The sequence below is a fragment of the Telmatherina bonti genome (assembly GCF_933228915.1).
Source record: "Telmatherina bonti genome assembly, chromosome: 6".
Taxonomy (NCBI): Eukaryota; Metazoa; Chordata; class Actinopteri; order Atheriniformes; family Telmatherinidae; genus Telmatherina; species Telmatherina bonti.
This window is the reverse complement of record NC_136624.1, coordinates 40,670,364-40,685,913: the sequence shown is the minus strand read 5'-3', so window position 1 is coordinate 40,685,913 and position 15,550 is coordinate 40,670,364. Positions and strand designations below refer to the sequence as shown.

Genomic DNA, 15,550 nt, shown 5'->3' with positions numbered 1-15,550 from the left:
CACAGCTGATTGAAACATTAAACATCCAGATGGGCTGGGAAGCGCGCCAGGAGAGGGAGGAGGTTCCCACAGTGCTGCGAACAGGAATAAAAAGCCAAAACAAAAAGCATTCAGGAGGCAGAGACACAAAACATTTAATCCTGTTTATTACCTGTTTCTGCCCTGACGTCACTTTCAGGTTTATATCCAGTGTGTTGCGCAACAGAAGATCACGTGACTTTTAAACCTAATGGGGCTCTGAGCTGCATTTCCTTCTTTAAATGTTTTTTTTTGTTGTTTTTTCCACACTTTATTACATCTTGTGGAGACAATTACAAAAAAGAAAACAAGGCTTTTTCCTTTTGTAAAATTAACAAACAGAACCATAAAAAAAACAACTTCCAGGGTTTTGATGTTAATTTTTTTTCTTCAAAATCCAAAAAGTTGAACTGTGAAGCTCCGGCCTGCAGGTAGCGCCCCCCCGCGGGCAGGACGCGAAGTACAGGCGCGTGAAGCCTGGAAATGGGAGCCAACAGCGCCATCTGCTGGCCAGGTAGAGTCATGCTGCCAAAACCAGGATTCACAGTAAATAGCTGACAAATAAAATACTCAGATAAAAAGTACTAAAATATATTTCTCATGTAAAAAACTTGTGATTCGCAGAAAATGTGAAACAAAGGTCTGAAGTTTCTGTCTGATACAGAAGAACTACTTTATTAACCAGAAACAGACCAACATGAGTTTCCAGGAGAGGCTGGTCTCTGGTCTCCATGACAACAGTTTCACAGATGAATGTTCCCTTTCCACTCATTCCTCCAGCCGACCAGTCAGAGCCGTCCACAGACCTTCCTCAGAGCGCTCGGCCTTCCAACGTTACTCTGAGAACGCGACAACTCGTCCAGGAGCCGCAGAAGAAGCCAGAACGTCATGGAAACAACTCACTGGGCCCCCCATTAAGCTCAGTGTTCATGATGCACCAATCAGAGAGAGGCTGGGCAGAAATGCATCAAGGGAGAACTCCAAAATCACATCTGCCAGGAAACATCTGGATGATCCTCAAAACTTCTGGAAAATGTTCTCTGACTGACGAGACAGAAGCAGAACTTTCTGGAAGGTGTTCGTCCCGGTAGATCAGACGTAAAAATAAACATGAGACCGTCATGGCAACAGCCAGGCATGGTGGTGGTAGTGTGGTGGTCTGGGCTGCTTCAGGACCTGGACTTAGTGGGATCCATGGAACATCCAGCCAACAGGACGACGACCTGAAACTCAGTAGCAAGTCCACCTCTGAACGGCTTCAGACAAACTAAAGGAAGGTTCTGGAAGTTCAGACCTGAATCCAGCTGGAAGGCTGTGGCGGGACCAGCGGTCCCAGCGTGTTCCAAGGGCACACTGCTGTCCAAACTGCTGCAGTATGGCCAATGTGGGCCCCGCTGGCCTCCGAACGGGCCCCAAGTGGGCACGGCCCATTGGATAATCCAGCCATGAGTGGGACCAGTTCATGGAAAAACCTCCACTGTGGGCCAGTTACAACAGTCTGTGGAGAAGAGACTGAATCTCCTCCACAGCCGTATGAAGGACTGACCGCCAGGTGTCAGTGACGCTGCAGGTGGAGCAACCAGGTGTTTAATGGTTTTCGGGTCTCGGGCGGGTTGGACTGACTTGTTACCATGGAAACCTTCACAGTGCAGCTGCATCGTGTATGAAAAGTGTAAACAGAAGTAACTGATGGAGTTTCCAGGCCAACATTGTAAAGAAGAATTTATTGTTTTGCTCTCAGTTGGATCTAATTGACGAATGATCAGATTTGCTTCCAGACCAGCTGCAGCGGCGTTCCGGCTCAGAATAACTGCAGACTCACGAGTGTTTAAATATAAATTTGTATTTACATAAATATCAACATCAACAGGAAAATCTGCCTTATACATTGTGTAAAACGACATCTTTGTGACCTCCAGACAGGAAGACTAAAGGTCTTTTTGCACTTCATTCAACTCTACAAAGTTCCTTTTTCCTGAAGTAACAAAACGTGGACATAAAGAAGTTGCTTGGTGAAAAATACAGGAGATGCTGATATGTTTTAAAGTACATTTCATTCTTCTTTTTTTATTCAAAGCAAAACATGTTTTGGTTTTTTTTTTGTCTGGATGTAAAACTGCTGGGTTCGACTTTCAGGTCCTTTTTTCAGGCTTTCCCACATCGGAGCAACGTCCTGCATGTCCACGACAGTCCTTACAGAGGCATGATATGTACCCATTCACCATCTCAGAACACATTTCATGGAACAAAAGAGAAAAATGTACAGCAGAAAGTTTAGAAACTTTACACAGACGTGGAAAAATCTCTTTGGATTGCGCATGTTGAAAAGGCAGATTCAGTTAACAGTCAAAACAACGTGGTGGGATTAGAAAGTGGTTGCAGTTCTCATCGTCGCTGGACTGCAGACAAAACCCATCAGCTTCCTGCCAAACCTTCAACACGTCAAACTCATCACCAGTAACAACATGACAAACACTGAAAAGCCTTTCAGACAAACCAGCCAACAGAAACCTGAATGTGCCGAAATTATCAGCAAAAGCCTAAAACAAGAAAAACTTAAAGCAAGCACATAAAGATTGACAGAAAACACGACCAGCTCTCAGACTTTGTGCAAGAAGGGGCCTTTAAAAAGCACATTAGATATACTTTGTTGAATATTTACAGTTTCTTTTCACAGAGGACACGTAATACTGCAGTACCGTTGCTAAGTTACAGTCCAAGCAAAGAGGCAAGAATTATTGCTCCGATCTGCATAACGCTTCCAGCTTCTCCACGGCTGAGATGAGGCGAAACAAACTGGATGAAGTCGTCGTTGTGAAGGCATCGAATCTCTAGTAAGGCTGTAATGATGAAGAAATATTGCACCCCCCCCCCCCCCCCCCCCCCCAATGAAGGATCCTCCTGGTAAAGTGCCGCCGCAGCCAGTCGTACCGTCGTTCCACTCCGTCGCCCGACAGAGACGCTAAATACTGCCCCCCAGCTTCAGGTCAGCCACCTGAACAGAAACGCAGCTGCTGGGGTCCCAACGTGCACAGATTTAGTCTCAGGACAGAGTCTGGCATCACATTCCGCTCTGTCGGCGCGTATTTGTCCCGGTCCCGTCCTGGTCCGGTCTTCACCAGGTCCTCAGCAATACTTCTGCAAAGACAGAGAAGTGAGACAAACGAAGCCTCCTGGGGGGGCCAATGTCGGCCGCCAGGCCATCCCTACCCGATCGGGTCCCATTGGCATTCGGCCCATTCCGATGGGATTCATGCCCATCTGGCCCTGCATCTGGGGCATCTGCCCCCCCCCACCAGATCCACTCACTGGTCCGGGTCCGCCCATCGTGTTATTCATCATCACAGGTCCAAACTGGCTGCCCTGCTGGGGGAACTGCTGGGGGGGGTACGGGCTGCAAAACAAAGACGTTAGAAGAAATGAAACAGATGAGTGGAGTAACAACGACTCAGCAGTTTGGTGGAACCTACGCGTTACACGGCATGCCGCCCTGCGGCCATCCATTCATGTCTCCAGGCTGGTACATGTGTCCTCCCTGTGGGTTCCCCTGCATCGCCGGCACCATGGCGTTCTGTGGAGAAGCTCCCATTCGGCCCGGCATCATGTTTCCCGGCGGACTGCTACCAGGAGCCATGAAGGACGGCTCCCCCTGCTGGCTCATCCCTGCAAACACATCCGCAAAGACATTCAGCACGTAGAAAAGATGCAGCTGCTGCGTCGCCTCAGTCCACGCACCATAGTTACCACCGTAGCTGAAAGCCTGCTGGCCAGGCTGGCTCATGGGGGGGTCCATGCCTCCCGGTGCTGTGACGTTAGGAGGAGGACTGAAGCCTCCTGCTGCTGCTGCCTGACCCTGCTGCTGTTGCATCAGCATCATCATCCTCTGCCTCCTCATCTGCATGGTCATCACCTCCCTGCTGCGCTGCACCATCATCTGTGTGTTCATGAAGCCAGCCTGGAAAAACACAACACGTCCTGAGGCACTGCGGCCTCAACAGCCACCGGTGACTCAGCATCCACAGTGGCGACTACACACCGGAGCAGTCATCCCTGCAGGCGGCATGCCGGGACGCATGGCGGCGGTCCCTCCAGGGGCGTTCTCCATCTTCATGCCTTGTCGCGTCTGGTTCATGAACTGCAAGATGAGACGAAGAAGCGGTTTGTGGCGTCCGTTTGCTTTTCATGATGCTCAGTTCGCGGAAGGAAACAGACGTGCGGCGTGCGGTCACCTGCTGTCCCTGAAGTCTCTGCTGGAGCTGCAGGCGGAGAGGTTTGGTGGCCGTCATCATGCGAGGTCTCATCATGTTCGCACGGGGGTTCCCCATGCCTGCCATGCCGTGGAAGCCCCTTGTCTGGCCCATCATGTGGTTGAAGCCTCCAGAGGACTGGCCTTGCATGGAGCTGCTGGCGTAGCCGGGCTGCATTCCCATGGCAGGGGGCCCTGGGGGCCCTGGGGGCCCTGGGTAGCCCTGGCCATACATGGGCTTTTGGTCCATGCCTACAGAGGAGTCCAAACCTGGGAACTGCTCTGATGGAGGGCCCTGGCCCTGATCATGGGCCTGCTGCGGGCCTTCAGGTCCATGAGCCTGGTGAGGACAGAACATCGGTGCAGATGAAGCTGAAGGGGTGAAACGGAGCCGGATCGCAGCTCAGACAGGATTTCTGCAAGAGCGTGTGGTGAAAGGAAAGAGCGGCGCTGCGTCCCAGACGCGCTCGGAGATGAAACATGATGTTCAGTCGCAAACAAACTTTTATTTTTAGAAATGGAAAATAGCTTCAATAACTTCAGCAGCAGCTTTTTCCTGAACTTTAAGAGTTCTTAAAGCCCGAGCACTTTATTTAAGCAGCCGCAGGGTCGGCTTACGTTGCTAGGTGAGACAAACGCAGGAACAACTCGCCTTCTGCTGAGGCTGACTCAGATAAACACCAACATTTCACAGTCAGAGAAAATGTCAGAATGAAATCACTGGAACTGATCTGCATCAGGACTTGTGTGATGGTCTCGTACCTGGCCGACTATCTCCGGGATGCCGAGGGCTCGGTCTATCTCCTGGAGAGCAATGACATCTGCAGTATTGAGCAGAGAGTCCAGCTGGTCCAAAAGGGCTCTTTCATCACTTGGACCGTCACTGCTGGTCAGCGGTCCCAGTAGCTCCTCCAGGTGGTGCACAAACTGCTCCCTAAGCCAACAGAGACACATCAAGTCCCAGCAGAGAGGAGATGAAAGTATGAAGCTGTGTAGCAGCGGCGGCGGCTTCACCTGTTCACGCCGCTCGGCGCTCTGTCCATCCCCATGGCAGAGTCCGGCCAGGACGGGGACTGAGGTGGGGGCCCGTGTGCGCCGAATGGGCTCATGCCCATGTTAGCCTCGTTGTTTCCTGCAGAGGTGGACGTGGTTCATGCGCGACCAACGTGAGAGACAAGCGGCATGTTCTCCGCTACGACACACACATACCCATCTCCATGAGTTGCTGCTGCAGCATGGACCTGCTGGTGTTCTCAGGTGCGCTGATGGAGCGGTTCATCACAGGTACGCCCACTTGGCTGGCGCGACTCATAGCTGGATGTCCAGGCCCCGCTGCAGGGCTGTTTTTGCATCTTGGCGCTCCCCATTCGCCTGGAGCGGCCATGGGGGGGCGCTGACTGACAGCCATACCTCTGGCGAGTCCTCCTAAACGACAGAGACACGTCAGCGTCCAGCTGCTACATGAGTTCACCGCGCAGTCTGTATTCTTCTGTGTGGGACTCAGGAGGAAGTGTTTGAGTTACTTGTTGGGTTTCCCCGCGGTGGACACCCTCCCACGCCTCCAGGGAAGCCGTTAGGCACAGCGCCAGCTCTGATTGGAACATCCATGTTCTCCTGTTTCACCAGAGTGGGACAGGGAACGTTCCGTCTTGTTGCCAGGCCACGTCCCACCCCAACTTCTCCACTGGGCTTCGGATCCAAAGACGAGGATCTCTGAAAGGATCCACGCTGAGCCGGATGAAGCGGGACCCGCTCATCGTCTGAAACACACCATAAGGGGTTAAAACGGCTTCGCGCTCCTGCAGCAGAATGAGGAGCCAGAGGGGGACGAAGACGCTGCGAGGTCGTTTCTTCCTGCTTTTTCAATTCCATTTTAATCTCAGTCAGCATGAAGACGAGACGTTTCCATGGAGACGAGACGCTTCCATGGAGACGAGGCGCTTCCATGGAGACGAGACGCTTCCATGGAGACGAGGCGCTTCCATGGAGACGAGGCGCTTCCATGGAGACGAGGCGCTTCCATGGAGACGAGACGCTTCCATGGAGACGAGGCGCTTCCATGGAGACGAGACGCTTCCATGGAGACGAGGCGCTTCCATGGAGACGAGACGCTTCCATGGAGACGAGACGCTTCCATGGAGACGAGACGTTTCCATGGAGACGAGGCGCTTCCATGGAGACGAGGCGCTTCCATGGAGACGAGACGCTTCCATGGAGACGAGGCGCTTCCATGGAGACGAGACGCTTCCATGGAGACGAGACGCTTCCATGGAGACGAGGCGCTTCCATGGAGACGAGGCGCTTCCATGGAGACGAGACGCTTCCATGGAGACGAGACGCTTCCATGGAGACGAGACGCTTCCATGGAGACGAGACGCTTCCATGGAGACGAGGCGCTTCCATGGAGACGAGACGCTTCCATGGAGACGAGGCGCTTCCATGGAGACGAGACGCTTCCATGGAGACGAGACGCTTCCATGGAGACGAGGCGCTTCCGTAATGAACAGGATTAACATTTGCGCCTTATCCAGATGCTGCTGGTGCTTTAATTCAGGTCAACTAGTCCAGAGTCTAGACCAGATACCAGAGTCTAGACCAGAGTCCAGAGTCTAGACAAGAGTCCAGAGTCCAGAACAGAGTCTAGACCAGAGTCCAGAGTCCAGAGTCTAGACAAGAGACCAGTCCAGAGTCCAGAGTCTAGACCAGAGTCCAGAGTCCAGAACAGAGTCTAGACCAGAGTCCAGAGTCTAGACAAGAGACCAGTCCAGAGTCCAGAGTCCAGAGTCTAGACCAGAGTCCAGAGTCCAGAACAGAGTCTAGACCAGAGTCCAGAGTCCAGAACAGAGTCTAGACCAGAGTCCAGAGTCTAGACAAGAGACCAGTCCAGAGTCCAGAGTCCAGAGTCTAGACCAGAGTCCAGAGTCCAGAACAGAGTCTAGACCAGAGTCCAGAGTCCAGAACAGAGACCAGAGCAGAGTCCAGAGTCTAGATCAGAGTCCAGAGTCCAGAACAGAGTCTAGACCAGAGTCCAGAGTCCAGAGTCTAGACAAGAGACCAGTCCAGAGTCCAGAGTCTAGACCAGAGTCCAGAGTCCAGAACAGAGTCTAGACCAGAGTCCAGAGTCCAGAGTCTAGACAAGAGACCAGTCCAGAGTCCAGAGTCCAGAGTCTAGACCAGAGTCCAGAACAGAGTCTAGACCAGAGTCCAGAGTCCAGAACAGAGTCTAGACCAGAGTCCAGAGTCTAGACAAGAGACCAGTCCAGAGTCCAGAGTCCAGAGTCTAGACCAGAGTCCAGAACAGAGTCTAGACCAGAGTCCAGAGTCCAGAACAGAGACCAGAGCAGAGTCCAGAGTCTAGATCAGAGTCCAGAGTCCAGAACAGAGTCTAGACCAGAGTCCAGAGTCCAGAACAGAGTCTAGTCCAGAGTCTAGACAAGAGACCAGTCCAGAGTCCAGAGTCTAGACCAGAGTCCAGAGTCCAGAACAGAGTCTAGACCAGAGTCCAGAGTCTAGACAAGAGACCAGTCCAGAGTCCAGAGTCCAGAGTCTAGACCAGAGTCCAGAGTCCAGAACAGAGTCTAGACCAGAGTCCAGAGTCCAGAACAGAGTCTAGTCCAGAGTCCAGAGTCCAGAACAGAGTCTAGTCCAGAGTCCAGAGTCTAGTCCAGAGTCCAGAACAGAGACCAGAGCAGAGTCCAGAGTCTAGATCAGAGTCCAGAGTCCAGAACAGAGTCTAGACCAGAGTCCAGAGTCCAGAACAGAGTCTAGTCCAGAGTCCAGAGTCTAGACAAGAGACCAGTCCAGAGTCCAGAGTCCAGAGTCTAGACCAGAGTCCAGAGTCCAGAACAGAGTCTAGACCAGAGTCCAGAGTCCAGAACAGAGACCAGAGCAGAGTCCAGAGTCTAGATCAGAGTCCAGAGTCTAGACCAGAGTCCAGAACAGAGACCAGAGTCCAGATTGAACATGGAGAAGCAGGTTAAAACATTTCTTTCCTCATGGAGGGTCACATGACCATCCCAGTTCCACACTACTGGTCCTGGTGACTGGTGATGAAAAAGCGGCAGCACTCAGACCATCTAGCAGAGTTTTAACGGTTAAACTGACTCACCATGTAAACTTTCTGGAATCGTTCCTGGTTTGTTTCCTCCCGCCTGCTTTCCGGCCCTGGAGTCTGGTTCAGGATAGAAACCAGAGCCCTTCCTCGGGACGCCCAGAATGGTCTCCAGAGTTTCCGCCTGAAGCAGGAGAAAAGCCAAAGCAGTGAAAAGTTGATCTGAACTCAGCTTCACAAGGTGCAAGCAAGAGAAACTTTGGTTAAAAGCCGTACCTCATCAGATGGCTCCAGTTTCACTTTGCCATCCATGCACTGGGACTCCGAGCTCGTGACCCCTGACCCCTGAGCTCCTCTCCCATCCAGGTCCTCCAGTTTGGACTTCATATCGCCAACTTCTTTGGAGTCATCTTTGTTGAGGAGATAGTGAAGGAGGGCATGAGGTTTCTCCTTCTTGGGGCTGTGCTGCTCTTTCTTTAATTCTGATCCCTTCAGCCCTCCGCCGGGTGCAGGTCCCGGTTCTGGTGGCCCGGACTCCAGGCTGGTCTTGCCGGTGGCCTCAGCTGTTATACGAGCTACGTCATCAGGAGTGTTTCCGTTCTGCAGGAGCTTGTGGAGAATCTTGTGCTTCTCCTGCAGGGACTGGCTCGGTACATGTCCAGCGCCACCAGAGGAGGACACAGACCCGTGCGCCCCCCCCGTGGAGGAGGACACACCTGTGGTGGAGGAGGGGCTGTTAACGGCAGCGCTTCCATCCTTTGCGTCGGGCGTAGAGCTGGCTCCAAAGCTTGGTGCGTGATTAGGTTGTGCTAGCTCATCTGTGGGGGAGGTGAGGAGCTGAAGAAGCTTTTTGTTGCACTTGTCGGGAACCCGTCGACTGGACTCCCCTCCTCCGAGGCAGGCCTGGCTGTCAGTCTTGTCAGGAGGACCATCGCTGGTGGGGGTGTGTGGGTGCTGCTCTCCACATGTCCCCAACAAGCTGCCTGGGCTTTTTGATTCAGAGTAAGGTGGAAGACCAGGTTTACAGGGTCCCCCCGCTGTCTGATTGGTGGAGTTGATGCTTGGAGAGCCGTCCGGCTTGTGAGGAGGAGGAGGAGGAGATGTGAGCGGCGACGGCAGTGGATTGCCCACTCCTTCGCTGATGGCTTGGAGGGCATTCAATGAGCTGCTGGAGAAGCTGGAGCCTCCACCACCTGCAGAGTTCCCAGTGTGACTGGAGCTCATGGGAGAGTTAATAGCTGCAAAACACAATCGGTAATATGCATAAGCTGCAGTATGACCCTCCCCGCCCCAATTTCCCATCAGGACAAATAAAGCAAAGAGGATTATTATATTGAACACATGATTGATCAACACTTAGTCTTGTACCTCCAGGGGAGAAGGGGCTGGCTCCTGTTTTGGGGCTTCCTCGGACTCTGGGTGAACCCATGACATTGTGCGGAGGACCGTTAAACCCTGGACTGGCCTGGGGAGGGCTGGTCATACCCATCCCATACCCGCTACCGACAGGTCCACCTCCACCGCTGTGGAACTGACCCATCTGCTGATGGATCCCATGGTGGCCCATCGAGTTCACTGGACTCATCTGCCCCATGTTGCTCATCTGGTTCATGGGATTCATCTGGTTCATGGGATTCATCTGGTTCATGGGATTCATCTGGTTCATGGGATTCATCTGGTTCATGGGATTCATGCAGCCACCCCCTGTGTATGGAGCCAGTCCTCTTTGTGTCATGTTGCCCTGTTCAGCCATGCTGTAGCCCCTGTTCAAACCCATGTTCATCTGCAGACTGGGGTTGTTCACATTCATGCTTTGGGGCCTCATACTGCCACTCTGGTTCCCACGGTAACAGTTATTTTCCCTTTACAAAGAGAAAAATAAGGATAACCAACAGCTCCAGAGCAGAAAATGGTCAAAGTTCAGAGCGTCCGTACCTTTGCAGGAAGTGTGTGGAGAGGAAGGAGTGTGGCTCGTTGCTGCTGGGGTTCCTACAGAGGTCACTCCTGGTCTGAGCTGTGACCGCGGTGCCGTCAGACAGCGAGAAGCGATACAGCGGCGTCTCCGCATGGCCCGTATGGAAAGCTGGAGCAGAAAAAAATGCATGAAAGTCTTTTTTTTTTCTCCGACATCTTGCTCTCTCTGCTCGCTGATCTGCTCATCATGCACAGATAACTGTGATGCTGAAGGTTATGAAATGATTTTGCTTCTGGTAATTATGTTTAACCATTTCATGTTTAACCAGACCATCTAGATTGCGCCGTCTGATGGCCTCTAACTGTAGTAGCTTTGACTTGCTATCTTGATTTTTTTTAAACGTTCAAACTCTTCTCACATAGATATTAGCTCAAATTAGGTCGGAGGGTGTGCTGCAAGGGAGATTATTCTGCATATTTTTGGCTCTCTCAAGGCTTCTTATGATGAGTCTTCATGGCAACTAAAGACTTGTTTACAATCGGGATCAACTGATTAACTTCTCCCAAATCAGGATTATCAGCGAAACAACACATCAAATCCTGATGGAGTTGAAAAGAAAGAGAAGAGGATGCAGAGCAGGAGTGAGACAGAGGAAAAAGCGATGGAGATTTAAACCATTTCTCCCAACCACAGTCATGGGTGATGTGAGATCGCTAGCTAACAAAACGGACGAGCTCGAGATGCTAACAAGGTCTCAGAAAGAATACAGAGAGTGCAGTATTATGTGCTTCACCGAGACATGGCTGCATGAACACATCCCTGACTGTAATGTGTCTGTACCGGGCTTTAAAACGGTCCGTGCAGACCGCAGTAGAAAGATGCTGAAGCAGCTCAGAACTGGGAGAAATGTATAATTCTGTCTTCATTCTTGTTTGTACCGAACAGCAAACGACTTCATGAGATTCCATGTTCCAGTCCGTTCCTGCTTTAACTCCCACACCAGTCAGGATGGATTCTATCCAAATCCATCCGCTCAGACGTAACCCACTCCGCTTAACAGAGGACAACAGTAGCGACAGGTGTACCGTCTTGATAGTGGCGTTTGTAGGACCATGGTTGTCCATCACTTCTGTGGAGGAACATCTGCATGCACCGTCTGACCAGGTCCTCCCAGCCTGGACGCATCGTGGTGTGAAGAGAACTCTGCTGTTCAATTTCTATCAGTTTACCTACAACAAGGGAAAAATGTCTGAGCCCGCTGACATGAGCACAATCACAGACCTGAGAGTAATCAGATTACTGGAATAACCTGATGCATGAAACACCATGTTCAGAAAGGGTTGCGTCTATATTTATCATATATGTATGATTGTAACGCTTCTTACGTGTGCAATTCTTATTCAGAGAATGTCTTTTTTATTTTCAGCTTCTGACCATCAGGACGATCGAGGATCCTGAGCGCGAACACAAACATCCGCTACAGTCGGCTCTGCTGCCATCTTCCCTGAAACGGGACGTTAACATGATGGTTTACTGGAAACAGGTGAAGCGTTTTCATCCTGCAGCAGCCCAGATGTTTCTGTTCCGTTTGTCTGGTTTAATGTAGGAATGTGTGTATGAGCGACACGCCTGCAGCGCACGGCTTCTGGTGTTTCGCCGCCTGCTGGAGACCAATGTGGAAACGATGACGGCTTGAAGTGGCACCAGGACAGGAAGACGGGTCTCGCAGCGTCCTCCAGCATCGCCGTCCGTCCGATGAAGACCATCTTCATCCCTTTTCATCATTCAGAGACCGAAGCGTTAATATTCCACGTCTGCAGAGCGGATCACGTTATGATGCGATAAGTTTAATGTTCTCAGAATAAAACTATCCTGTTAACGTGGTAAAGTCTCAGCTTTTTGTGAGGGTGACGGCGCGGCATCATCCTAAAATGCAGACGCACAACGGAACCATCGTTTTTACAGAGTTCAGTCTGGAAACACGTAGATTGGATTCAGTCCTCATGTCTATATTTTGCATAACTTTGTTGATTTATTAAATGACTCAGACGATATTTCTGTTAAGCGGTTCCATTCGGCGAGGTCATTTTGACGGACATGTCTAGAATTCCGTTAACGGGACCCGGTACTGTCGTCACGCCGCTTTGACACGGAGTCCTGCATCTCCATAAAAGTGTGAATGAGACGTTTGAAGTTACTTCTAAAACAAAACTTTTTTTTTTTTTTTAAACTTTTTTACAATTCTACAAAGTTTGATGACTATGGCTCCAGATCTGACAACCTACTGCAGATGTCTGAGTCCGAAGCCTTTTCTGAACCCTGGGTTGTTGTAACAGCGGACTAGTTACTGAGCGGGGTGCAGACAGAGGGTAGGAGGCGACCGACAGAGGGGTGTGTAGAGATGAACGGACCAGGATGTAGAGCTGCTCTGTCAGTAACGCAGCGCAGCTCCAAGGTTGGACGTGTCGGGGGACTAACGAAGCTTTTCCTCACCTTCCATTTAAACCTTGAGTCACTCAGAGCCGAAGGAATGAAGTCGCAAGACTTTAATTCCTGTTTGCTGTGCAGGTTTCGTGCAGAACCTTACCGGACAGCTCGTGGCGGGTGCTGAACCTCTCCGTCCTCTCCACCGCTATGATGCGCCGAGCCACGCAGATCATACATGACTGTAAATCTGGAAACAGAAGCATGTTAGATTCTGGTGTGTCTCCACTGCTTAACGACACCGTCTGGATGCTTTTCACATGTTTACACGCTGAAAAGTGGAAAAATATTTCTTTTTATGGAGAACGTAACTTTCATGATCAGGCTTCAACACATTTAAGTTTCTGGGATAAAAAACTCAAACCGGAGCTTTTATTGCAACATGTTCAGACAAAAAGCCTAAAAACAAAGCAGAAGCAGTTCATAGAACAGAAAATGACGACGCTTTGCAGCAGAAAAAAGTTCTCAGTTAGAAGAAATGGAAACTGTGTCTAAAAAAGCCTTTGAGAGCTGTGAAGGGGAACTTTTACCGTCTCCTTCCTCCAGCATGGCCCGGGGCTGAGTGAGGGCGAAACACTGCATGGTCTCGTAGCGCTGGCCCCCCAGCCGTTCCTCCAACAACCCATGACTGTGAAAAAGGTTCACCAGCATGCGACAACTGAAGGTGTGGCTTTTCTGGCGGGGCGCCTCTCCGGCCCAAGACGCACCGTTTGGTGCTGAAATGGAATAAAAACAGGAAGAGCTCCGTGATTCCAGCCAGCGTCCTTTCAAACGGGATTCCTCCCAACACAGGGAGAACCCTGCCTCACCGTTAGATTTGGGTAAATTCTTGTGAAATTCTTCTCGGTCTTCATGGTGGATGATGCTGTACACGCTGGTGTTGATCAGCTCCTCCTGCCTGTACTGCAGGTACTGGGTCACATTGTCGGACACGAACACGATGCTCCCCTCTCGGTTAACCACGAACAGGAATCCATCTAAAGCCTGAGAGCAGACGGGGGGATGTTCACAAGCAAAACATACCATGAAAAGCAATAAAATCTCACCTAAACGGGTGCTTCTCCGCTCCTTTCCGACATTAAAACCAAGTTTGTCCCAAACTGGTCCGCAGTGCTTTGTTTCAATACAAAGACGTTTAAATACACTGTCAGCATGTTTAATTTAATCATCTGTCCTTTTAGAAAATGTCCTAAACAATCGGAAATTTCTGGAAAACAAATGCAGTTTTTATAAATTTTTATAAAGTTATAAAGTCAATATTCATTTAAAAATGTGGGTATTTCAGGTATTTTAGGACTATGTTGAAGGAACGATGTGTTTCAGTGAAAGGAGTCAGTTTGTGGAATAATTTGGACCAAGAAGTGAAAAAATTAACATCAAACTTTTTGTTTGAAAGGAGAATTAAAGAAAATTTATTAAACAGATATTATGTATAATGTGAAAATTACAAAATGTCCAATGTTGAAAGAAATGCCTAAAATGTGTGTTAAACTGGGAGACACAAGAAAATGATTTAGTCTGCGGGACGCCACGCAATGTTCCAAGTTCTGGAGATTTATTTTCATTTTGTATACATTTTTGGTTTGTTTGATGATATACTCTAATGATGGTTGGATGAAAAGGGGAAGATAAGAATTGACTTCTGCTTTAATTTTATTCAAGTTTAACTTGAAGATATGTTCAAATTTTAAAATATGTTTTGATTTATTGAATAAAACAAAAGTTTAATGCTTCAGACACACAGTCTCCTCTTTCTCATATATATCTATATATACACATATACAAATATTCATATGTATAATACACACACACACACACACACACACACACACACACACACACACACACACACACACACACACACAGACACACACACACTCCCACAGACACCTAGTGTGTGTTAAACCTTTAAAATGACAACGTATCTGATGTTCTGTGTGTTTCTCTGATAATCTTTCCAGATCTACACGTTGTTTTAACGTGCGTGCAGTAACCCTGACCACCCGACTGAAATAAGACTCATTCAGTCAGAAACACAGAAATGAAACGACAGTTTTCCATCCTGTCGCTCCGTGCGAGAAGCGCTGCTGCAGAAGCACAGGACAGATTTATGGGGATGTGAGTGACGACACCAGTGGAGCACCAGCAGCATGCGGCGCTCCTCATCCATCGTCCCCGGCTGACCTGTAGGAGCAGCGGTCCCAGGTGGTCCTTGTCGATGACCCCCTGACCAGTGGAAGACACGTCTGCTTTCTGCACATCGTCGTCGCTGCAGGCGCTCTTCCCTGAGGACAGAAGCAGCACGTCACACAGCAGAACCTTCTGACTGGCCACCAGATGGCAGCACCAGTCCTACGTGCACGGCTTGCATGCCTTTCTATTTTTAAAATGACATGTGTCTGAGGGTTTACCAGATACCACTCAGTCTAGCAAGGTCATCCCGTACGAGCAGCGAGACGCGACTGATTTAAACCCTTTCAGACCAAAAGCTGCATGAACAGGAAAACAAGGAACAGAAACCGGAGGGGGGGGGGTAGATGCGTTTAAAGGACAACACTCAGATAAAAACACAGCGAGGCCCGTAACCCTTTCTATCCTGTAACTATAGTAGCCTGTCTGGACAACACCACGACCTCCTGCCGGATGCCCGCCAAGCTCCTCCTACCCAGGAAGGAATATTCACCTGCTTTCACCTTTTTCAGGTGTTTGGAGAGGAACATCTGGACTCTGAAGTCCTTTGTCTCCCAGAGGGATGCGGGGTTCGTCGGCCTCGAGCCGTGACGGCCAAGCTGCTGTTCGCTCCCCGTAGCAACACAAACCCTTCGTTCCCCGTAGC

General features: G+C 50.1%; 1 protein-coding gene across 4 annotated transcripts in view; it reads right to left on the bottom strand.

The window, feature by feature from the left end:
- Positions 1–2,922: 2,922 nt before the first annotated feature.
- LOC306757220 (nuclear receptor coactivator 3-like) overlaps positions 2,923–15,550 on the bottom strand; it is a 56,450-nt gene continuing 43,822 nt past the window's right edge. For 3 of the 4 annotated variants that reach the window (XM_079242185.1, XM_079242186.1, XM_079242187.1), the window contains 19 exons: positions 14,899–14,999; positions 13,524–13,698; positions 13,245–13,430; positions 12,818–12,904; positions 11,316–11,459; positions 10,251–10,398; positions 9,684–10,177; positions 8,592–9,553; positions 8,373–8,499; positions 5,788–6,024; positions 5,474–5,689; positions 5,279–5,396; positions 5,027–5,198; positions 4,248–4,604; positions 4,055–4,153; positions 3,754–3,973; positions 3,489–3,681; positions 3,229–3,412; positions 2,923–3,156 (listed from right to left, as the gene is read on the bottom strand). In XM_079242185.1, the coding sequence (XP_079098311.1) occupies positions 3,145–3,156; positions 3,229–3,412; positions 3,489–3,681; positions 3,754–3,973; positions 4,055–4,153; positions 4,248–4,604; positions 5,027–5,198; positions 5,279–5,396; positions 5,474–5,689; positions 5,788–6,024; positions 8,373–8,499; positions 8,592–9,553; positions 9,684–10,177; positions 10,251–10,398; positions 11,316–11,459; positions 12,818–12,904; positions 13,245–13,430; positions 13,524–13,698; positions 14,899–14,999 (4,232 nt within the window). In that variant the 3' untranslated portion in view covers positions 2,923–3,144. The remainder of the gene's footprint in view (positions 3,157–3,228; positions 3,413–3,488; positions 3,682–3,753; positions 3,974–4,054; positions 4,154–4,247; positions 4,605–5,026; positions 5,199–5,278; positions 5,397–5,473; positions 5,690–5,787; positions 6,025–8,372; positions 8,500–8,591; positions 9,554–9,683; positions 10,178–10,250; positions 10,399–11,315; positions 11,460–12,817; positions 12,905–13,244; positions 13,431–13,523; positions 13,699–14,898; positions 15,000–15,550) is intronic. The other variant, XM_079242188.1, reaches the window with a different exon arrangement.